General features: G+C 35.2%; 1 protein-coding gene across 1 annotated transcript in view; it reads left to right on the forward strand.

Moving 5' to 3' along the window:
- COL9A1 (collagen type IX alpha 1 chain) overlaps window positions 1-25,411 on the forward strand; it is a 124,411-nt gene that overhangs the window by 22,689 nt on the left and 76,311 nt on the right. Inside the window, exons 5-9 of the mRNA XM_031968607.1 lie at window positions 10,478-10,555; window positions 11,385-11,405; window positions 12,924-12,998; window positions 13,521-13,556; window positions 13,679-13,741. Of these exons, the coding sequence (XP_031824467.1) occupies window positions 10,478-10,555; window positions 11,385-11,405; window positions 12,924-12,998; window positions 13,521-13,556; window positions 13,679-13,741 (273 nt within the window). The remainder of the gene's footprint in view (window positions 1-10,477; window positions 10,556-11,384; window positions 11,406-12,923; window positions 12,999-13,520; window positions 13,557-13,678; window positions 13,742-25,411) is intronic.

Below are 25,411 nucleotides of genomic sequence, written 5' to 3' on the forward strand. Positions count from 1 at the left end.
GACAGATTCTTTATTGTGAATTTTCATTGTGATTGTTGAGGTAAGTTATTGGGTACAATTCTATTAGAAAACAAAGTTCTCCTCTCTGCTTTTTCAAGGATCTATACTGAGGATTTGGTGCATGTTTGATGAGGACAAAAGTTCCTTGAGAACATATGACTCACAGACTATTCTTTTATTCCCCTAAGTATGATCTAAGCAAACCTGACTGGGCAGACAAATAATGTTGCTATTGTTCACTCATATCAGTCATGTACAACTGTGTGATCCCATCTGGAGTTTTCTTGGCAGAGATACTGGGGTGCTTTGTTTATTTCCTTGTCTGGGACCCTCATTTTACAAAAGTAGAAACTGAGGCAAACAGCCTTAAATGACCACTGAGGATCACACAGCTAGTAAGTATCTAAAGCCCCACAAAGATGAGTCTTCCTGACTCGAGACCCATCACTCTGACCACTGTGTCACCAACCATCTTGAGATAAATGTAATATTTTTAAGGTGTATTTCAAATACAGGGCTCTTCAGTTACATTTGTTAGACTTATCTGTAAGAGTACATACTTGTTTTAGAATTTATTTTTTACCATATAACAAGGGGTGGATACATTGTTGGAAGGAGAAAATAGCTACTTTTTAAAACTTTATTTTGGTTTTGTCTTGGTCTGGAACTATGATTTCATTAATATAGATGATTCCCTAGTGTAGAAAATCTCACTGGGACAGATCAGCTACCTCTCTATTACAATTATGGTCTTGGTACTGAGAGTTATTTTTTGCTTATATGTCAGAGAAATAGGATCCGGTCTTCCTGATTCCAAGGATGACAATTTTCTATCCTCAGCTATATGTGATATTGATACAATATCAAACAATTAGATTAGTTTCTCAAGTATATGGGGAATGAGCATGTGAGTATGGGGAAATTAGTTTCAAGATTATGGTTAGAATAGTCTCTCATAGGTAGTACAATGAATGGAGTTCCAGTTCTGGACTCAGGAAGACCTGAGTACAAATTTGATCTGTGGCATTTCCTTGCCTTATGACTCTGGGTAAATCAATTAATCTCTGCTTGCCTCAGTTTTTGTAAATAGGGATATTAATAATAGCACCTACATTGTAAGGCTGTTGTGAGGAGGGTAAAATGAAATAATTTTTGCACAGTGCTTAACCCAGTGCCCAGAACATAGTAGGAGCAATATTAATGATTGTTGTAGTAGTTGTTAAAGTATTTTTCAGTCATGTCTGACTCTCTGTGACCCCTTTAGGAGTTTTCTTGGTAAAGATACTAGAGTAGTTTATTATTTCCTTTTCCAGTTCAAGATGAGAAAATTAAAGCAAATAAGGTTAAGTGACTTGCCCAGTCACACAGCCAGTAAGTATTTTGTTTTCCAAGTTGCATCAAAAACAAGTTACATCATTGTTTAGTTTTGTGTTCAGACTAGCCTAGAACATCCCTTTAGAAAGTTCTTTCCTTGTAACCTGCTCAATGAGTACGACACCTCACTAATTTGCGTCTTTCTGTCCCATATATAAATGTTAGATATTTTTATTTAGCACTATATGAGATCATTTGGTATTATGTAAGAGATAGCATTATGTGGTAGATAAAAGACAATATTAGATCCCAGAAGACTTCAGCTAAAATTTTCCTTTTGGTACCTACTGGCTGTGTCCCTCTAGGTGAGTTTCTTGGTACTCTAGGCAGTTCTCTGAAGCTGTAAGTTTCAGAGAAGGATCAAATCTATGCCGGTACAGGAAGTTTTTCCATTTAAGAATTCTCTGTACCAGTGAGATAATGGATCCTACTCCAATTCCTGTAATGCCATATGAGAAACACTGGTATGGTCATTATTTATTATTTCAGTTATTTATGATATACATTTTATAATATTTATTTATAATATAATATATTTATTATTACATATCATTGATTAATGTTAGTTTGGCCAAGTAAAATAGCATGCTCCTAAATTATTACTTCTAAGGGCAGCCATGTGGTCTGGATAGACTTGCTGTTCATCTACTGGATGGAATGCTGTACCAGGAAGTTTGAAAGGCCTGAGTTCAAATATGGCCTTAGACACTGTGTGACCTTTGACAAGTCACTTCTTCCTTTTGGTCTCAGTTTCTTCATCTGTAAAATAAGACAAGAAAAACTCCAAATTTATTTTTGCCAGGAAAACTCCAAATGGGGTCATGAAGAGTTGGACATGACTGAAATGACTTGAACAAGAAAAGTCTTCTACTTGGGACTTTGGAATTGATACAAAAAATGTGGTCGTAGTGTCCATAGACTTTTCTGTGATCCACATGGAGGAGATTGCTTGTGACATTTCTATATAATGTGACTGAATTTTTTCTTCCTCAAAGGCATGCTGAGAGAATTCTTCTGAGGCCTGAATTGTGTATTATAGGATAATACTCTTTCCTATTGTCCACTAGAGGGCAATAAAATTAGTGAGGTATTATCCTCATGAAGCAGATTTACATGGAAAGAACTTTCTTAAGCGATGTTATATGTTAGTCTGAATACAAAACTAACCATTGGTTTAACTTTGATAGAAACTAGTTTTTTTTTTTTTAATTGACCCATGACTTACCCAAACTGGTGAAAAATTAAAAAGTTGATGCGTATTATTTTTCTATTTTCATGGAACATAAAGGGAATTTTACAGAGACACATACAAACTTACTTTCCCCTCTCTTTTATTATTTGTCTTTGTTTGCTTAACATAGTTGGATGCTAATAAAGTTTAGGCAGAGTTATGGAATCTAGGTGGAGCAGGAGATAGAGTGCTGAGGTTAGAAGGATCTGAATTCAAGTCTGTCCTTAATTATTCTAAGAAGAGATCCAGAGATCTTACCAGACTGCCAAAAGGGTCCAATATATTAAAAAAAGGTTAAGAATCCTACTTTACTAGAGGGATCTGCCATGTACTTATTCAGGATAGTGTGCTAGAAGAGCAAAGGAGACACACACACACACACACACACACACACACACACAGAGTGTTCTAAGAGACTTTGAGGAGGTAAAAGCACAAAGATCACAAAAAAGTTGATCCTGAGTTGACCTTTGGTGAGAAGAGAGTTTGAAAAAAGGAGATGAGAAAAGAATTCCTTCTGGTCATATTCAGATTTCCATGAATGAATGTGTGGAGGCATTTAGACTATGGGGATGTCTGGAGCATACTGTGTGCAACAGAAGGAAGGAATCAAGTAGTGTCTGGCACCTAGTAGGCACTTAATAGATGATTATTGATTGACAACAATCCTGGGTGATAGGAGCCATATTTTTCTTCATTTTACAGAAAAGGAAACTGAGGCAAAAAAGATTTTTTTGTTTGTTATTGTAATGCTTTGCCCAGGGTTACACAGCTGGTGAGTGTGTGAGACTGGATTTCAACTCAGACTTTCTTGACTCCAGGCCTAGAGCTTTAGTCTCTGAAAGGGAAAGTAGCATGAATTAAGGTTGTAAAGATAGTTTGAAGTTATATTGGATGATCTTAAACTAGGCACTTTTTACATGTACTTCTTATAGCTGACTAACCAAGTAGTTTGATGGCATAGTTATATAAATGTCTTATCTTCTTAGATTGGAAGCTCCTAGGGCGCAGACACTGTAATCTTGTATTCCCTCAGTACCTAGCACAGTTCTGTTTCTGTAGTAGGCATTTGATGAATAATAGCTTTTGCATGAGTGAGTGAATTCATTGAACTTCTGCCATGTTTTCTCATGATAGGGATAGGATTCTGATAGCTTTGTTCAGTTCCATGGTCATGAACTGAACTTATATCTTTGGCCTGGAAATTATTCCTTATGAAGTTCATGTCAAACTAGAGGAGGTATATATAGTGATAGAGAGATATCCAGAGTCACACAGCCAATATGTATCAGACATAGGGAATTAATTCAGGTCAGTATATCTTGACTCAAAGGCCAGCTCACTGTCTGCTATATAATGCTACCTCTCAATATAAAGATGTTATAACTAGTGTGTTTTGGAAGTATTTAATGAAAAAGACTCTTTCCTGCCAATCTTTCTTAATTACATGGAAAATGGGATCCATATTACATACCTCCGAAGGGTAGGTATATACAAAATTCTTAATATTCTTAGTTGGTATTTATATTAATACACAGATAAGTGCATAAATCCTCAGTTCAAAGTCTATTTGAAAGACCTGACCTATATTCATAGATAGATTTGTGTATGATTCTCTATTAAACTCTACCACACAGTAGTACTTTGAATATTAAAACAGATGTTCTCTTTTGCCCAGAGAGCATTACAAACTTGGAGAAAAACCATGTTCAGTAATAGTTTTGCCGTTTGCAAGAAATTGTTCTTAAGAAAAGCCCAAACAGAAAGGATGGAGGCTTCTTGGTTAATCATATAATTAAAACTTCTAAGGTGATTATAATGCAAATAGGTTTTTAAAAAGAGAAATATTATATTTATCTGAAGATGTGAGTTATCTGTATGCAAATTACTTTAATGAAGTATAAATAGCCTCTTTTATTGTCCTATGACTTCTTTGCTCAGGGAATAAGGGATAGAGACTCGATCTGTGATTCATTGGTTTAGGGAATTATTTGGACTCTCTTTACCAATGCAGGTGACACCTTCTTTTCAACTTGTAACAGAGGTTCTTAACCTTTTTTTGTATCATGTACTCTTTGGCAGACTTGTGATATGAATCCCTTTTGAGAATAATATTTGTGGTCTGAATTCATAAGGAGGAAATGCTAAATTTCAGTTTGAAGTTAGAGGGAAAGAAAAAAGATGTAATTTCCCCCTCCTTCATGTTCATATTCATAGACATTCCAGCCTACCCTGATATCTGTCAATAGACGCCTTTGGGGACTAAGGACTCTAGGTTAATAATACCTGACTCATTTAATAAATTGCTTTCAGGGCTATGAAATTAAGAAACTTGTCCAGCTCATACAGCTAGCCTATTTAAAAAGTAAGACTAGAACTCACTGAAATGCCTTTCTGGCTTCCAGATCATCAATATATACAATAAGCCATACTTTCTTTTCATAGGACTCATTTTAATCTCTTGACTTTAATGATGGAGGCAGTGTAGTTTAATGGATAGACTGCTTGGTTTGGAATTATGAAAATAGAAGTTCAAATCCCTTTTCTGACACTTATTCGCTGTGTAGCCAGGGTTAATTAGTAACCCTCTCTGGGCTTCAGACTTCTTTTTTTTATTTTTATTTTATTTAATAGCCTTTTATTTACAGGATATATACATGGGTAACTTTACAGCATTAACAATTGCCAAACCTCTTGTTCCAATTTTTCACCTCTTACCCACCCCCCCCTCCCCTAGATGGCAGGATGACCAGTAGATGTTAAATATATTAAAATATAAATTAGATACACAATAAATATACCTGACCAAAACGTTATTTTGCTGTAGAAAAAGAATCAGACTCTGAAATATTGTACAATTAGCTTGTGAAGGAAATCAAAAATGTAGGTGTGCATAAATATAGGGATTGGGAATTCAATGTAATGGTTTTTAGTCATCTCCCAGAGTTCTTTTTCTGGGCATAGCTGGTTCAGTTCATTACTGCTCCATTGGAAATGATTTGGTTGATCTCGTTGCTGAGGATGGCCTGGTCCATCAGAACTGGTCATCATATAGTATTGTTGTTGAAGTATATAATGATCTCCTGGTCCTGGTCATTTCACTCAGCATCAGTTCGTGTAAGTCTCTCCAGGCCTTTCTGAAATCATCCTGTTGGTCATTTCTTACAGAACAGTAATATTCCATAATATTCATATACCACAATTTATTCAGCCATTCTCCAACTGATGGACATCCATTCAGTTTCCAGTTTTTAGCCACTACAAAAAGGGCTGCCACAAACATTCATGCACATACAGGTCCCTTTCCCTTCTTTATAATCTCTTTGGGATATAATCCCAGTAGTAACACTGCTGGATCAAAGGGTATGCACAGTTTGACAACTTTTTGAGCATAGTTCCAAACTACTCTCCAAAATGGTTGGATTCGTTCACAACTCCACCAACAATGCATCAATGTCCCAGTTTTCCCGCATCCCCTCCAACAATCATCATTATTTTTTCCTGTCATCTTAGCCAATCTGACAGGTGTAGTGGTATCTTAGAGTTGTCTTAATTTGCATTTCTCTGATTAATAATGACTTGGAGCATCTTTTCATATGACTAGAAATAGTTTCAATTTCTTCATCTGAGAATTGTCTGTTCATATCCTTTGACCATTTTTCAATTGGAGAATGGCTTGATTTTTTATAAATTAGAGTTAATTCTCTATATATTTTGGAAATGAGGCCTTTATCAGAACCTTTGACTGTAAAAATATTTTCCCAGTTTATTGCTTCCCTTCTAATCTTGTCTGCATTAGTTTTGTTTGTACAAAAACTTTTCAGTTTGGTATAATCGAAATTTTCTATTTTGTGATCAGTAATGATCTCTAGTTCTGCTTTGGTCATAAAGACCTTCCCCTTCCACAGGTCTGAGAGGTAAACTATCCTATGTTCCTCTAATTTATTAATAATTTCATTCTTTATGCCTAGGTCATGAACCCATTTTGACCTTATCTTGGTGTACGGCGTTAAGTATGGATCAATGCCTAGTTTCTGCCATATTAGTTTCCAATTTTCCCAGCAATTTTTATCAAACAGTAAGTTCTTATCCCAAAAGCTGGGATCTTTGGGTTTGTCAAAGATTAGGTTGCTATATTTGTTGACTGTTTTATCCCTTGAACCTAATCTATTCCACTGATCAACTAATCTATTCCTTAGCCAATACCAAATAGTTGTGGTAACTGCTGCTCTATAATATAATTTTAGATCTGGTACAGCTAAGCCACCATCATTTGATTTTTTTTTCATTAATTCCCTTGAAATTCTTGACCTTTTGTTTTTCCATATGAACTTTGTTGTTATTTTTTCTAGGTCATTAAAATAGTTTTTTTGGGAGTCTGATTGGCATAGCGCTAAATAAATAGATTAGTTTAGGTAATATTGTCATCTTTATTATATTTGCTCGCCCTATCCAAGAGCATTTAATATTTTTCCAATTGGTTGGCTTCAGACTTCTTAAGACATCTACAGAGTCACAGGCAGATTGAGGTCTTGCTCAGTAGAAAACTCTCTCTGCAAATGAGCAAGAGTGAAGGACCCTGGACATTCTGTTCCTTGAGTTTTGTCTGCCCACATAACTTGACATCCAGTCATATAACCTAGACTATCTTCCCAGATGTAATAAGACAGTAATTTAACCCCTCTCTAGATCTAGAAGGTCTAATAATATCGATTTTTAGAGGAGGAAATCTTGTCCTTGAATAGAAGAAAAAGGCCTAATGTGTCTGGATTTATGATCTGGTGGTTTGCCAGAAGGCTTTCAAGTACCGATAGAATTTATTTACTCAGTAACTACAATTTATCTGGTTTGAAGTGCCTATGAAGAAATCTCACAAAAAATACAGTTGAGCATGATAATACCTTTTTATTGTTTTTTCTGGTGACTCAAATCTTTCCTCTTCCCCTTCTTTACTGCTTTAGTGCTTTTCTAAGTCATATCTCAACATTCTTCCCATTATTATGCTCATTCCCTACTTTCATCTTCTTTCCACCACAATTCAATTCAACAAACACTAAAGCTCTTGCCACATGCAAAACAATGTGTTAGGTGATGGAAATATGCACTGACAAAAACCAAAACATAGCAGCCCCTGCCTTCAAGAAGCTTCCTCTTGGGGGTGAGAGGAGACGGGGCAATATATAGAGAAACAATAAATAAATGCAAAATCTATACAAAGTGATAAAAAATAATTTCAGGGGTAAGAGCAAACTAATAACTTGGTATGGCTGTGTTAGAGGATGTGGTGTTGCTGTTCAGTAGTGTCTGACTCTTCATGATCCTCCATCCATGGGGTTTTCTTGGCAAAAATATTGCAATGATTTACTATTTCCTCTTCCAGTGGACTGAAGTAAACAGAAGTTAACTGATTTCTGTAAGGTCACACTACTAGTAAATGTCTGAGATTAGATTTGATCTCAAATTTTCCAGACTCCAGATCTGGAACTCCATCTATTAAGCCATCTAACTGCCTCTGTCTTTTGTATTACTAGTTCCCAATTTTTTTGGAAAAAAGCTTTTGCCATCTGGATGTGATTAAGCCTTGTTTAAATCTTCTTTTTATTCTTTTCCTTACTCCACATCTCACATTCCACTGGACCTTGCTGTTCCCTTCTTTTTGATCTCTTAGATTCTAAGGGTTCATCATTCCAGCATGAATAATGCTTCTCCAACTTTTCTTAGTACCTAGATTTCTTATGCTCTACTCACCTTTTTAAATGCCACATCCCTCTAGGCAATTTACTAAATATATGAGTCAAAGATTCTTAAACTAGGATCCTAGTTCTGCTTTTACACACATACCAAGTTTCTATCTTTCTGTCATTGCTGTTTGTGACCATTTTCTATCTTCATGATAAGAGCATCCACTAGGTACAGGTGTTCTTTCATGTTCTTTTTGAAGGGAGCAGGACTGGGATATAACTGTGCCCCTTTGGCAAGTCAACTAGCCATTAAGGTACCCAGAATTTGGGGTTCCTGGACAGAGAAGTTTTATTTACATGTATAAAAAGGGTAAATTCTTCCATTCAAGGAAAAGTACATGTTTTATACCAGAGATGTCAAACTTGTCTCTATGGGGGGTCACAACTAGATTATAATAAAACATATATAATATTAATATATATTATTTTAGGACAACATGAGGCCCATAGAGAGCCTTGTATATGACCTCCATTTCTATTTGAATTGGACACTATTGCTCTATACTCTCCAATTTGCCCAGGTCATGTTAGCCTATAATCACCCAAATAGCTTTTGTACTACTTCACATAATGAACTCTCCATTATATTATTTGATCCTTATTTAATGATACTTGCTATGTCTTTACTTAACATTTCATTAATTTCATTATAGAATTTTTTCTCTGTATACTTCTTCTCCCAGTGGGATCATGCCCCCTCAGTAATAATTACTGTAGTCAATCAGTTCATCACATGGTGACTGACCTTCAGTTGTTGATTCTTAATGAATTTACAGTTATCCTTTCCATGTTGAGGGGTTTAAGGAATGTGGTATTTCCATGATCTGGAAAACCCATGTAAATTTTTTTGGCCCTCTTTTTGCATCACAGCAGTCTAAATTATTGTGGTATGTGACAAAAACATTAATATTATGCAATACTGTAAATATATTTCATGCATTTCTGAATTTCTAAACTTTGTCTATATTGTCATCTGTGATTCAAGCAAAACTTCCCCCAAATTTACTCTTTAATTTCTTATGCTGACCTGAGATTTATGAAAAGGTGATTGGGGATTGTGTGCTTCCTCTTCCAATGAAGATCATGTTCCTTCAATAATAAATAATAATATTCAATAATAATTACTGTGGTTACCCAGTTCATCACATGGTGACTGACCTTTAGTTGCTGATTCTCAATGAATTTACAGTTATCCCTTCCATGTTTTTTAAATTAAAGCTGTTTATTTACAAAGCATATGCATGGGTAATTTTTCAACATTGACCTTTGCAAAGCTTTCCATTCCAAATTATCTCCTCCTTCCCCCATACCCTCCCCTAGATGGCAGGCAGTCCAATACTGTTGTTAACTATGTTAAAATAATGTTAAATCCAATGTATGTATACATATTTATACAGTTATCTTGTTGCACAAGAAAAATTGGATCAAGAAGGAAGAAAAATAACTGAGAAAGAAAACAAAATGCATGCAAACAACAACAGAAAGAGTGAGAATGCTATGTTGTGTTCCACACTCAGTTCCCATGGTCTTTTCTCTGGGTATAGATGGTTCTCTTCATCCTTGAACAATTGGAACTTATCCCTTCCATGTTGAGGGGTTTAAGGAGTGATAGGAAAGTCATGATGTGGAAGGGTTAATTGTACTTGAACTGGTCTTTACAGTCTATTGCTAGGTCTATAGTCTTTTCACTTAGGTAGGACCTGCCAAAGATGCTTTGTTTTGTGCAGGCGTCGTCTTTGAGAACTCAGGATTGCCTCTGTGTGACAGTAAGCATTATAATCACTTAACAAGTATTTATCAAATGCTGCTATAGGTCCTGGAGGTAAATCAGTTAACCAACTAGCATTTTATAAGCAGCTACTGTTGATTGTAAAAACAAAAATAAAGACAGTTCCTGTCCTCAAGGAGCTTACTTTCCAACATGTACACATCCAACCCTATACACATTCAAAGTGAAGACTAAAAAAATTTAGTGGGGAGGAACTAGGAGTTCAAGGATGACTTCATCTAGGAGATGACCTATTGGGAATTTAGCTTTAAGCCAAACAACGATCACGATAGGCTTTTGGTGATGTTCATGCATACATATTTCTGTTTAAAAGGAACTGAACCTTGTTTTGTCTTTCTCTAGTTTGAACTCCAGTGGTTGCTGATTCATTGTGACCCTCTGAGACCCAGAAGAGAAACTTGCCATGAACTTCCAGTCCGGGTAAAGCTAGGGCACTTTCCTCTTCCACCCCTTCCTTTACATTTCTAATTGCTGCCCTCTCTTAAGGAGTTAGCTACATATCTTTATTCTCCTGATGCACTCAAGGTCCCACAGAAAGCTTAAACCCCAGCCCCCAGCCAGTCTTTCAGGAGGCACTTTGCCATACCGCCTGGCTGATATTTGGCGTTCTCTTCTGAATGCTCAGCAGTCTGTCCAATTGCACAGACTATTCCTAGGTGTGCCATTTTCCCCTCCTTAAAGCTTATTCCTGGTAGTTTTCACTTGTCATTCTCAGTAAAGCTGAAGGCAAAACTGAATGCCCAGGACAGCTGTGGTGAGGCTATCGAAGCCAAGGACCATTTTTTAGTTGCTCCAGACGGAGGCTGCTTTTGCAGAAAGGGTTAAAGGGGACTGTTGTCATTCTATCCTGCCTCGCCCCAGCCTCCAGGTTCCTCCAATCCTGGTGACCCTCCTCCAGGATCATTCATAAACAGAAGAAATAGAAGCCTCCAGCTGCTGGTTTACCTTTGCTGTTGGTGTCCCAGGGCTTTTGCTTGGAAGACCTGTGGGTGGGGGGTGGAGAGCTAGGGTGCTGATGGAGATCATTTTATATGTCCTGTGAGTCTAAAAATCCACCGGGGGCAACAGGCAGTGCAGTGTAGCACGTGGATTAGCCAGAGAGGTGGTGAACATGGCTATTGCTTCCCAGGACCGAGGGCCATTCCGTCTCTGGGTCTTTCTGCACTTTCTTTGCTTGTGCGTGGCTCAAGTAAGTTCTTGTGTGACTTATGTAATCAATTTCTTACTTTCTCATATCTTTTTTCTGCAGCCAAGCCTGATCAATGGGGAGGTAAGTTTGGTCACTGGGCATGTGGGTATTTTTTTTCTTTCAAAACTAAAAAATTAAAGAGAAATTATTCTGGAAAACCTGATGTGCCCTGTTAAAGGCAAACTGGAGAAGAGTCTCAGAGGATGCTCATTATAGCCAGTGCAAGGCTAGGGACTATCTAATCTCTTCCATCAAATTTAGCTGTTGCTGCAGTTACCAGCCCTGTAGTATTTGCAATTTGTGCTAGAGCAGGGGGAGGACTCAATTTCTGATCTAGCTGCAAGTCAGTCAGACAGCCTTTAAAGGAAAAATCTAGTTGCTCAGGAAAGAAATTAGTGATATTGAATGGCTGCATGTTTTTTTTTTTAAATTTAAATTATATTAAGGCTCATCATAGTTATGAGACAGATTCTCTGAGTGCAAATGGAGAAGATTTGGTTCTAAAAAAGGAACTGAGGTTAGAGCTTCTTCCCTCTAGTCCAAGGTAAGAAGAGAGGGAGTTTTGAAAGATCCAGAATTGACACTAGGCAACCAAGTCTTAAAGACACCTTCCCGCAGACTCTAATTCTAGCCTGTCTGCTCCCTCCTTTGCTAGTGGATATAGGGGTTGGGGTGGGTGAGGGTAGTGGAGGTTTGAGGTTTCACTTACAAAGCTTCCATTGTAACCTGCCTGGCAGATGGAGCTCTGAAATCATGAAAACAGAGTTTGCCTTGACCAAGTGTAGTCTTAGGAGCTTTTTGTTAAATCATAGCAAAAAATCCCCCTTCCTCTTACTTTTAATATTTCTATTTTATAGCTACATATGTATATAATTTCTCTAGTACTTTATAAGCTAATCTTACTTTTTGCTAAGATAAAAGGTACCACTCCATTGTGAAGCTGAATGTAATTTTCAAGCCAAAACTTTTGCAAGGCAGAATTTCTCCAAGTTCCCTGGAGACTGTATTTTCTAGTTTATTTCCCCAACTTTCTTTCCATTAAAACAGTTTCCTCCCCATGCTATAGGGTATATCAAAGAAAGAAATTAAAATAAATTCAGTTCGCAAGACAAAGGTTATATGTTGATCTGAACTTTTATCCTTATTTTGGAGATATTTTAGAATCTAGTTAGAGAATTTTAACTAAAACAGAAAATCATTTTTTTTATTCAAGTCATATATCAAATGAGCCTTTTCTTATTTTATTTGAAGATGATTTAAAATCATTGCACTTTCTCATTCAATACACAACTCTTAGGTGGTAATTCTAGATTCATTTATCCTGGGTCCAGATCACTTGCTAAAACAGTGGAACACCCAACTAGGCAGAGGCCCCGCCCAGAATGTTGCTTTTAAAAAGTGATGAATAACCAATCGGATAACCTATAAGGAGCTGGGCTGCTCAGCTGTCTTGGAGCCCAGGATTTGCTTTAAGACTGAGAGGTTCCTGTGGGCTTCAAGTTGGGCTGACCTAGTTGGGAGGCTGGTGGGAAGGTGGAGATGCAGATATGAACCAAAGTACTCAATTCTCTAAATTGTTCTTTGTGTATCCTCCACTAGAGAGGTCCCCCGGGTCCCCAAGGGCCTCCTGGTCCTCCCGGTCCCCCAGGAGTTCCAGGCATCGATGGTATTGACGTAAGTGTTTTCTCTGGGGTGCCCCATTCTGTGGCTGGAGGTAATTGGTCCTCCCTGCCTTGATGCTTCCCTTCCCTGATCACTCCCCCCAAATCCTGTAACTGGAAGGCTGTCCACCGGAAGCTGCAGAGGATGGTCCATGGGTTGTTACCCCTAAACTTCCCAAATCAAACCAAAATTAACTAATACTTCCCCCAACATGCACATTGCTATCACCACGGCCCTATTCATGATCTATCAGTAACAAACTGACTGCAAGACTAACACACAGTGCTGCTGGTACTCAGGAGCCAAAGATGCAAGTTTGCACTTTGCACCCTTTCACATCTATCTACACGTTTTATAAATTTTGCCTCACAAGAGGAGAAAGTGTCACATTTCCCTTTCCCTGTGTTATATCCACAAATCTTCTCATTCCATGTCCCTGTATAGTCCATTTCCTTGAATTTATGTGCATTTTGGATAAATTCAGTAGCTCAGGTCACTCATTTAAAGCCTCTCTTCTTTTTTCTCCTACTTTAGGGAGATCGAGGTCCAAAGGGTTCCCCAGGTCCCCCGGTAAGTGAATGGCCTCAAACACAGCTTCTTCCCTTCCTTCTAAAAATGCCTTGAAACATTTAAAAAGTGCCTCAAATTAAAAATCTCTTTCTCTTTGTTATTTCCTTCCCTCACCTCCTCAGGGTCCCAGTGGAGACCCAGGAAAACCAGGAGCTCCGGGTTTGCCGGGTACACCAGGTGCAGATGTGAGTACATAGTTACTGACCTGGGGCAGAACTTGCAGAAGGGTGGGGTGGAGTTGGGTTGGAGGTTGATTGAGAGCTAATTGCTGGAGAGGCCTTGAATACCTCCTTGTGCTAGCCTTTGGCTGGCTACGCTGCAGGAGGCTTTTTGACAGCTCTGGGCTTAGAGTGTGAGGAAAACTGGATCATCCCTGGAAAGTGGACTTAGCTTGTGCTGGTATTTCCGCCCCTCAGAAACAGAGCCGGGATTGTGAAGAATCTCAGACAGTTTGGCCTTTATCCCCTTTCTGCAAAAAAGAGGAATACAGAAGTGCCTTGTCTTATCTAACTGAAATAACTTTGCTTTCTCTACACTCAGTGCCCAATCAATTGTCCAATGATTTTCGGATTGACTGGTTTGAGGCAGGGAAGTGGACATTGTTTGGGCTGTGAGGCTTTTTGTTGTTGTTGTTGTTGTTGCTACCTGAGAGAGGAAATGTTTAAATCTGTATCTTGAACATTCTTGGGATTTGTCCCTCTTCATCTGGTGTTGTTAAAGAAAATATCTGGTGGTCTTATTTTTTCCTTTCTTTAATTTTCTTTTCTTTTCTTTTTTCCTTCCTCCCCTTCTCTTTCTCCTTCCCTCTCTCCTTCCTTCCCTTCTTCTTTCCTTCCTTTCTCCCATCATTCTTTCCCTTTCTTTCTTTTCTTTTCTTTCTTCTCTCTCTCTCCTTCCCTCCCTCCCTCCTTTTCTCCTTCCTTCCTTCCTTTTTCCTTCTCTCTTACTTCCTTTCTTACTTCTTTTGTTTGTACATTCATTCATTCGTTCTTTCTTTCCTTCCTTCCTTTTTCTTTTTCCTTTCTTCCTTCTTTTCCTCCTTTCTTCCTTCCTTTCCTCCTCTTTCCCCTTCCTTTTCTCTCCCCCCTCTTTCTTTTCTTCCTTCCTTTCCTTCTTTCTTTCTTATTTTTTAAGTTCCTATTACTGTAGCATAAAACAAGTGCTAGGGAGATTAAAAAACATTTAGATAAAATAATGTACCTAAGAATTGAGCAAGACATCTTATATTTGCATTTTACGCAAACCCTTTATGGTTTAAAAAACACTTTTCTTATAGGCATCCAGTGAGATCAATGGTATAAGTAGTATTATGGTCCTTTTCTAATTTTTATGGTGGAAGAAACTGAGGCTAAGAGAAATAAGAGACTACCCAAACTATACCAAGAAAATTTGACACTAGGTTTATTAAATTAAATTCAAATTCAGAATAATTCTTCTGACTCCAAGTCTAGTGCTGTTATCATTACACCATTCTGAAGGAGGATAAGATAGTATTAACCTCTAATAAAGTCTCTTTAATTTCCTTGCTTTCCAATGGGAACCAGGACTTTGGGTTATGGGTAGATGAAGATAATGGAGGGAGAAAGACAAGCCAAGTTATCATTGCAGACTCTAGGTGAGAGAAGCCTTAGAGATTGGTGACAATCGTAAATCTTCCAGAAGAAGAATGGTCGTATCATAATATTATATTTAAGAGGCAATACGTCATAATGGATGGAGAACTAATTGCATATTTAGGAACACCTGGCTTCAAATCTTTCCTCTGACATATTTAGATGACTCTAAGCAAATCATTTAACCTTAGAGTCCTAGGCAACTCTCTCAGATTCTAAATTCAAAAGAAAGAGTTAATCTACTGTATCAAAGGTACTTTTCTTAAGGAGACATTTTTATAACTGTGAAATTTAAGTAATTTGTCCAATCGGCTAGTTTTTTTTTCTCTCTTCCTTGTTTTCCTTCTCTCTTTCTACCTTGGGAAGAGCCAGTAGCATGCAATAAAAAGGAAACCCCAAATGATAACCAAGAAGACATTTCTTTCCATATCATTCTCCAAAATATAATCATTGATGAAACTTGACATAACCTATATAGAACTAAGTTCCATACAAAATTAGGTACTAACAAAGCAATTTTATCTCTACCTTCAAAGGATGATTCTCAAGTTCTAGGGGACACAATCTAAAGTAAACTTCTGAAGTTTCCTTTACTTTTAATTAACATTAATAATAAATAGCATTTATGTAGCACTTTAAAGCTTTAAAAATTCTTTACAAATATTTCACAAAAATTTGAAGATTTGTCAGATAGGTGCTGTTACTATCCTCATTTTTTAGATGAGGAAACTGAGGCAAACCAAGGTTATGTGAGTTGCCCTGAGTAACTTAATTAAGTAAGCGTCTCAATACTTGAACTCATTTCTTCCTGGTTCCCAGTCTAAAACTCTAACTAATCTATCTAAATTTTAGGTGCTTGAGGATATATGAGCCCTAGAAATGTGTAGTTCTTAGGACAGTACATGAACATATAGTTACTAAGTAGACACTTATTGATTGAATGGTTTATTTTTTCCCACCAGATTACTACTGGGGAAGATAAATATCTTCCTGTCCCCCTTACCTACTGATATTCATTTTAGGAAATACTGCTGTTAACATTTCTCCACTTGTCTTTAAAAACTATAGAGAACTCGAATTTTAAAGGTAATTTTCAATACCTAAGAACCTCTGAAGATAGAAACAATGTTTTGATTTCAACTTTTAGATAAGACCTTATATATATATATATTTTTATCTGAGGAAATTGGGGTTAAATGACTTTTTAGAGTCATATAGCTAGGAAGTATTAAGTGTCTAAGTCCAGATTTGAACTCAAATCCTTCTTACTTCAGGGCTGATGCTCTATCCATTATACCAACGAGCTGCCCCTAAGACCCTATATTTTAAGAAAAGCTGCAGCTACTTTTCCCCATGAGTTAAAACATTTAATTAAACAAGATCTTCCCTATCAGTCAGTTACGATGATAATCTCTGTAAGCCATTTAATGTTTTGCTAGGCTGGCTCCCATTATATGTTAAAATGTTTTATTGGGCTTTTTATGAATGTAAAGTGGTAGCATTGTGAGAACTCTAGGATTGGGAAAAGGAATGTTATATTAGTCTTTGGGTAATATAAACTCAGACTATATAATTAATTTGATTTCAGTTCCTGCTTTGACACATAATGATATCCTATATACTGAACTGTGTTCTCATAATAAAATGAAAGGATAGTCAGTATGAGAATACTAAAACCAGTAGCTCTACTGCTTAGTGCAACAAATGATTTCTGTGTAGAATGTATTCATTTCTGATGCAAAGATAATTTCTCTCTCTTTTTAAAATAATAGCTTTTTATTTTTCAAAATACATGCAAAGATCGTTTTCAACATTCACCCTTGCAAAACCTTATCTTCCAAAATTTTCTCCCTCCTTCACCACCTCCCCCATCCCCTAGACAGCAAGTAATCCAATATAGGTTAAACATGTACAATTCTTCTAAATATATTTCCACATTTATCATGCAGCACAAGAAAAATCAGATCAAAAGGGAGAAAAAATGAGAAAGAAAAAAACAAATAAGCAAACAACAACATTAAAAAGGTAAAAGTACTATATTGTGATCCACATTCAATCCCTATAGTCCTCTTTCTGGATACATAATAAGTCCATTGGAATTGGCCTGAATCACCTCATTTTTGAAAAGAGCCAAATCCATCACAGTTGATCATCATATAATATTGTTTTTGCTGTGTACAGTGTTCTCCTGATTTTACTCACTTCACTTAGCATCAGTTCATGTAAATCTCTCCAGGCCTTTCTGAAATCATCCTACTATTTGTTTCTTATAGAACAATAATTCCTTAGAGTTATAGATACATATAATGGCGTTAGTAATTTACTTGCCTGGAGCTATGAAAACTTGGTGTAGAATTAACTGGATTTTAAAAACAAAACTGAACTTGAATGAATGTTATTCTTTTTTTTTTTTTTTGGTAGCCAGCAATAATTATAATACCAACTCACATTTATATAGCACTTTACAGTTTACAAAATTCATTCTTCACAACAATCTTATAAATTGACTAGTGATAATACTATTTTTCCAATTTTACAAATGAAGAAGTTGAGGTTTGGAGACTGTAAATTACTTAACCAAGGTCAAGTACAATTTTCTGACTCTGAAACAACAGTCTTCCTACAATCTCTCATTGAAAAAGAGAGAGATAATATATTAGTATTATTACAATATTACATTTATGTGTCTCTTGGTCATTCTTCTTTAGTTAAAGAGTAAATTAGATACTTAGGAAAAGGTACTAAATTTTTCATAGAACCATTTAGTTTAGTGCATCCAAATAGTCTCCTGGTGGCTTGAAAAAGTTAATACAATGACTTCAAAAGGTCACTGTATCCTAATAAGCCTAATTTGGTATTAGAAACCTCTTTACTTTTCAATTTTGTAATTCATATTTTTGAATATTTGTAGTTTGCAAAGGTGGTGAAGGCAGGTGTGGGTGACATATGGTCAGATACTATCTCCTCCTCTGTAGCACCAATACCAATTTAGAATGTGGAAAACCTCCTCTTCTTTCATTTCAGCCTAATTTCTTAGGTCCTTCCTTTCCACTTGAGTTCGTTTCTCTCTGATGGTGAAACAAGCACTGACTCTGTAATCACCAAAGAGGTTTAAATCTTGCCCCTCATAGTAACTACCAGTTATGAGTGTGAGCAAATCACTTAACAATCTCCTGGATCTCAAGATTAGAATAGACATCCCTTCTAAAAAGAGAGTCATACATTCTCTTGGATGTAGAGGCAGAATGTGTTGTAAATTTGGACAAGATAGTCTCTACGTTTATTCCAGTTCAACACTATTTCTTTGACTGTCTTATTCCCAATTGATTTTCAACCCTTCCCATAAACTTTCCAAATAACCTGCACATAAATTATGACCTTGAGTAGTTACTATCTACCAGTCATACTATTTGTACATATGTACAAGGATTCAGAGTAAGTCTTTCCTGTCAAAAAGTCTGTAGCTTACATGTACACATCCCCACTTGGGTCTTCTAGAATAGGATAAGAGGACAGAAAGAGAAACAATAAAATTCAGATCTGTTTCTCTCTCTCTTTCAGTCATCCCCACTTGTGGGTATGCATCTAAATTGAGCTTATATGTTAGGGAAAGGGAACAGTAAAAACCTGAGAAAGGTATAGTACTTAGGGATTTTCTTATTAATTAGTGGTCAGTCCTCTTTAGAAAGCTTTAAGGGATTCAAACTACATGAAGAACCTTTAAGATGGTGGGAAAAACCTGGCTGAATAGTAGAAATGGGATTTTGTAGTTTTGCAGTTGTATAGCATTTTTCTTCCAAATACTTCCTAATTGGGTTACCTTACTTAATTACTTACTTACTTTCTTACCTTAACTTCATGAAAACCATGTGAAGTTAATTGGTTGGATTTTATTATCCTTGTTTTATAGTTGAGAAAACTGAGGCACTCAGCACAAATAAGAAAATTCTTCAGGGTCACCCAGCTAGTTAGTAGTGGCAAAGACAGAATTAGAAATCAGGTTTTTCACTTTTTATTCCACCCCTTATGGAATCAGAATACTGTTTAATTGAACATGGAGATCATTGACAATATCAAGAAGGAAGTTAATAGGCATTTGAAAGCAAAATAATTTAAAGTTGATCATGCTATTTATGCTTTGTGGAATTTTGGGGAACTATGAATTAATCATAGGTGATATTTTGTATAACAGTGCAGTCTTCCTCTGGAGTTGGTATAACTTCTGGATTATCCATCAAGCATCATAGCAGTGTGCAAATTGCTGAGAACATTCTATTTATCCTGTCTTCTGCCTATGACCTTCATTTTTATAACAGTTTTGAATATAAGCAATTCATTCTTTGCTCTAGCAATATGTCCTCATGATATCCCTTTAAAAGAACATTGATGGAAGTTTGTTGTAAATTTGTTTTGAGAACAAGAAAAATCTTTTTCTTATCTTTTAAAAAATTTATTTCACTTATTATGTCTTTTTCTTTAAGACCAAAAGAAATGAAACCAATCCCCCAAAAGTTTGATGGTAACATTTTACCTAGAAGAGAAATTATTATCAATTATATTTCTGTATGAAGAATACCTATACATACATACATATGTGCATTAATGTGCATAAATCTTTGATATTATGCACATATATAATTTGTAATAGCTAATATTTACATAGTATTTTAAGGTTTGAAAAGCACTATGCAAATATTAACTCATACTCACAGTAACTGGGAGGGAGGTGCTATAATAAATGACACATAATATTTAGTATATTATTATGTATTATTATAGTTTAATATATAGGATTATATATATTATTACATAGAAATAATTGTGTATATCTACTAAAAAGGATATGTCTACACTTGTGTGTCCATGTACATATATACATACATATACATCTGTATACATACATAAATACATACATAACATATATATATATATGTTATGACTTTTTGGGCACATAATTATTTTGGTTTCCTTTATAGCATCCCTCTCAAGCAGGTATAATTGGAATTAAGGTTAGATTCAGAGTGCTTGGATTCTAGACTTTTAGAAGTACCAGAGATGTGTTTACAAGGCCCTTGCTGGTTGTACATGTAAGCTACAGAATCTGTGACAGGAAAGAGTTACTCTGAATCCTTGTACATATGTACAAATAGTATGACTGGTAGATAGTAACTATTTAAGATTATAATTTATTGTGCAGGTTATTTGGAAAATTTATGGTAAGGGTTGAAAATCAGCTGGGAACAAGACAGTCAAAGAAATAGTGTTGAACTGGAATAAATGTAGAGACCATCTGGTGCAAATTTACAATACCCATTTTTAGATGTCAAAACTGAAGCCCAGAGATGTAAACTAACTAAACTAACATGGGTAACAGTTCTGGCATTTGAACCCAGGTCCTCTGATTCCCACTCTCCCATGAGATTTGATGGGGCCAAATGATATAATGCCTTAGTACCTCTCTATCTATAGCATAAACTTCTCAACCTCTTCTGAACTAGATTGTAATTATCAATCTTTAAAGTCCTCCATTGCTAAATTTTTTGACCTCATGAAGCATCTAAATGGATGTGAATTTAAGTGGTTGCAGCCTACTCAGAATGATCAAGATCCCCTCCGCCCTCCATTGTTCAGTGGTTGGTGCACAACTTTAATTTTTGGATTACTTTAGTAATATTCTGTGACATCCAGGCATATGGCATCTCTGGAAGAATATTCATGTTAAAAAACTAGACTTTATTTTAGAGAGAAGCTCGAGGTCATTAAAAGTATAGCTTTATTTTCTAGAGTCCCTCCAGCCCAATTTTTTTCCTATGATGTTCAATTCAGTGTCTTTCCTTAGTGTCTCTTGAAGATTTAAATGCTGATGGATAAGCTCTATTGGCTACACTTTTGACAGTATGTCTTAGTTTGGACACTGGACATTTTCTTTTATGGCTATTTTAACTGAATTTTTTCAAATGATTATGGATCTCATTCAGGACACTATTGGGACAGTTCAGCTCAGAGATAAATATGGACTGAAAAACAAAAGGGGAATTTGCTTAACCAGATAACTACTTTTCATTAAGAACTTGACGTTAATGATTTCTAATAGCAAATCACATACATATTATGGTCAACCAGAGAATACATCAAAGGGAAAGGAGTACAATTAAGTTTCATGAGAGGAAAAGACTCATCCAGAGAGAATATTGAGAACAAGAGATGTCAGTCTTACTGGGATGCTTCTAATTAGGGAGAAAACACAAGAGGGAAAGGATCTCTTAACCTTTTAGTCTTCAGAAAAATTATGGGAGCTCTGAGAATGATGGAGGAGAAAATTTTTCTTAGTTTTTCTCCAAAATAAGGAGAAAGAAGCAACACATAATTACCCTTTCCAAAAAAAAAAAAAAACAGCAATGAAAATATGAAAGAACAGAGAAGAATGAAAATAAAAAGTAGGAAGAAATCAAACAATTTATGAAAAAGCATTTATCAAAACTTTTTGTTGCATCCAAGATAAAATATAAAATCCTGTGCCACTTTTAAAGCCTTTTATAATCTGACCCATTCCTGTCTTTCTACTCTTCTTACAAGTCTTCACTTTCATGTACTCTTAGATCCATGTCATTGACTTCCTTGCTGTTCCTCAAAATAACACTCCATCTTTTGACCCTAGGACATTTTTACTGGCTTTTCCCCATTCTTGGAACTTATCTCTACCTACTGGCCTCCTTGATTTTCTATAAGTCTCCTCCAAAGCCCATCTTCTACAGGAAGCCTTTACCATTCCTTTTTAATCTTAATGCATTTCCTCTGAGATAATCTCCAGTTTATTCAGTATATATCTTGTTTGTACATAATTGTTTATGTGTTGTCTCCATCATTAGAGTTTCTTGAGAGCAGGACTGTTTTTGCATTTCTTTTTGTTCCTAGTATTTTACTGTGTGGAACATAGTAAGTGCTTAATAAATGCTTAATATAACTTGACTTACAATATGTATGTGTGTGAGTGTGTGTGTGTATGAGAGAGAGAGATTTCTATTTTACATATATATGTAAATCATATTTCAAGACTTAAAAATATGGAAATATTAGTATCACCTTATACTTTCCCATGGGATCATAGTATATCTATATCTATATATATCTATCCCATAGGGATATATAGAACTAATCTTTGTTCTAGCATAAATCTTTCAATTTCAGTCATTCCTTCAGGGATTTCTTTATTTTCTATGTCTGCATCTTAAGATAGATGAACAAAAGATGATTCCACGGTATAAAGATATCTTCTTACAAGGATCAACCTGGAATGGGGTGGGGAGAAACTTATGGGGATCCATATTAGATTGTATTCTGTCAAGTTTTGGTCTTGAATGGCAAACTGACTACATAGTTTTTCTGGGCCTATTTTTAAAAATTCCATTTTGATCCTGAGTAAAGTTAGTTCCAGAAATGTCGGTTCCTGTAATGTATTTTCATGCTATTTAAGAAACATAATAGTTAGATGTCTGGTTAACCACATGGGAACTTATCCTTTTATGAGAATGATGTAGTTGTCAGAAAAGTTCTGCCCCTTATCTTTGTGAGGCTGCTTTTCCAGTCCTTTTAAAGAAAGGATATCAACCTGGGATCTAGTCAGTAGTCTGATGTAGCACATACAATCATTGTAGTGGTTTCAATATTTCTTTTATAAGCATTCCAGCAAGCCTCCACTAACAGATGAAAGAGCTGAATCTTTGTGAATTCACCCCATTGGTGTTACAATATTTATGCATAAAATTATGCTTGTAGATAAGTTATAATGAATGATATGCTTATAGCAGTCATATTTGGACCCAGGATTAAAAAAATGTATCTTACTTTGTACATACATTCTCAACAAAGATGTGATTTATTTGGTTAAAATTAAGAGAGCAGTTTTGATTTTATAATAGGAACTCAGCAAGTGGCCATTTGTCTTGTTGCCAAATTATAATCTTGTAATTAGATTATGAAGCTTAAAAAAATCAAAGAAAGCTTGTCAAAAATTCTTGCTATTCTGCTTGTCTGAGTTTTCTCCCCTTTGGTAAATGTCCAGTAATTAACTTTATGAACTCAAATCTTTCCCTTTTCATTTTCTTTATCTACATGATTATTACAGAAAATTAATTGTCATGGAGAAGTATAAAGGAACAAGCAATGAAATAAATTCCAAGATATTCCAAGATGAATGGTCAGCTTAATATAAAACATACCCTTCTCCATGCCTTTAGGTGGAGAACATGACAGATTTAATGTAGTTTTAGGTATTGCTTTCAAACTTTTTAAAGATTTTCTTACATTGCTACCACTATTCCCAAGATAATATTGCTTAATAATTTCTATTAAGAACTAGTTAATAAGTGGTTTTCAGAATATATTATATCTACTTTTTTTTTACTAAATCAAAAAAAGTTACAATTGTTGACTTTAATTTTAGTTGCCAACCCACAACTAGAAATGAATAAGAATAAAGAAAAGTTTAAAAATGGAAAACAGTAAAATAAATTCAAATGTCTTGCCAAATATAGAAACTTACACACACAAGTTTGACAATATTTTTCTAAATTCAGCTATACTTTAATAATCCAGCACTAACCAAAATGAAATAAATAATAATTTTCATTTGTATAAATACATAATGATTTGCAAAGTGCTTTATGTATCTAAATACATGTATAGAATGCTGAACCTGATATCAAAAAGACCCTAGTTGAAATCTGACTTCAAGCACTTACCAACTATGTAAGTCATTTAAAAAAAACACACCAACACACAAACAGAAAAAAAAAAATCTTTGTCTGCCTCAGTTTTCTCATCTGTAAAATGGAGATTATAATATCACTTATCTCCCAGGATTGGGAAGCATAAAATTAGATAAAATTTGTAAAGCATTTAACAAACTTTAAAGCTTGATATATTTAGCTTTTTTCTTTAGCTATTATCTTATTTAATTCTCATAATAGCCCTCTGATCAAGTTGCTTTAGTTTTATTGTCACCTCCATTTTACAGATCAGGATATTGAGATTCAGAGAGATTAAATAATTTGACTGTGATCACATGACTATTAATGAGCCCAGTTCTCTCTTGATTTTGGATCTAGTGTGTTTTCCATTAAATAATAATGCTTCTCAATACAAGGAATCTGGAGTAACAATGAGGTATCAAAAAATTATGATATATACATAGAATTTCATAATAATAGATTTAAGTTTTGAATTCAAGTAGGGTTTGTTTGGCATGTAAATATCGATTAATGTATTTTCACAAGATTTAGAAGGAATCCTTCACAGGATTCCTAAAGTATAAGGAAATACCTTAGAGGTCATCTCATATAACTCCTCTTTTTACAGATGATAAAATTGAGGTCCGGTGAGAACTAAGACAAACTGTCTTAGTTCACAGAGCTAGTTAGTGACAGAATTAGAACCTGACTTGACATTCAATTACCTTCTATCATTATACTCCTATGTTTCTTTAGCCAATGAAAAGAATGTAGACTCAGGAATGAAAATGATGCATTGAAACCAAAAGGGTAAAAAATTTACTCAATCAAACCTTTGAGACTATTATATATCCCTTGATCCATGAATGTCCTATCTAGAATGCAATTACATTTTATCTAGCATGAATGAAAGAAGGTAAATATACCAGGTTTCTATACAAAATATTTTACAAACATTTGATTATACTCAAAACATTATTGTGAGTAGGGAGATGGTGAGTGTTCAAATATAATTTCTATTTTACATATAGAAAAAAATAAAGTACGCTTACTAGTTGAATGGTGGAACCAAAACAAAAATGCATATTCTGCAAATGACCATACTTAATTAGAAAGGCTTTTATGTCATAATGAATTATCCTTAATAATATTTACAATGTGGAGATAGAAGAAATCAGTGAAATATAACAGATGTGTTAATCATGGTCATAAACGATTTTGTTCACTAGAACAGACAGATTTTTTTTTAATATAAAAAGCAAAAGATTGAATTGGTCACAATGTCCTTGTCAAATCAAAACTTATTACTAGATTGATTTAATTTCATAGTCCAAAAACAGGCAAAAGTCATTAGAGTTTACTATTCTTTGAATAAAATATAGTTGTATTTCTGTGAAGCTATTTGCACAATTAGTTTGGAAACATCATAATAATATTTAATATGTTTAAGTTAAATTAGTTGCATAGCAATTTACCATAGAATTATATGAGCTAACATTGACATTACACATAT

This window comes from Sarcophilus harrisii, chromosome 4 (genome assembly GCF_902635505.1).
Source record: "Sarcophilus harrisii chromosome 4, mSarHar1.11, whole genome shotgun sequence".
Lineage (NCBI taxonomy): Eukaryota > Metazoa > Chordata > Mammalia > Dasyuromorphia > Dasyuridae > Sarcophilus > Sarcophilus harrisii.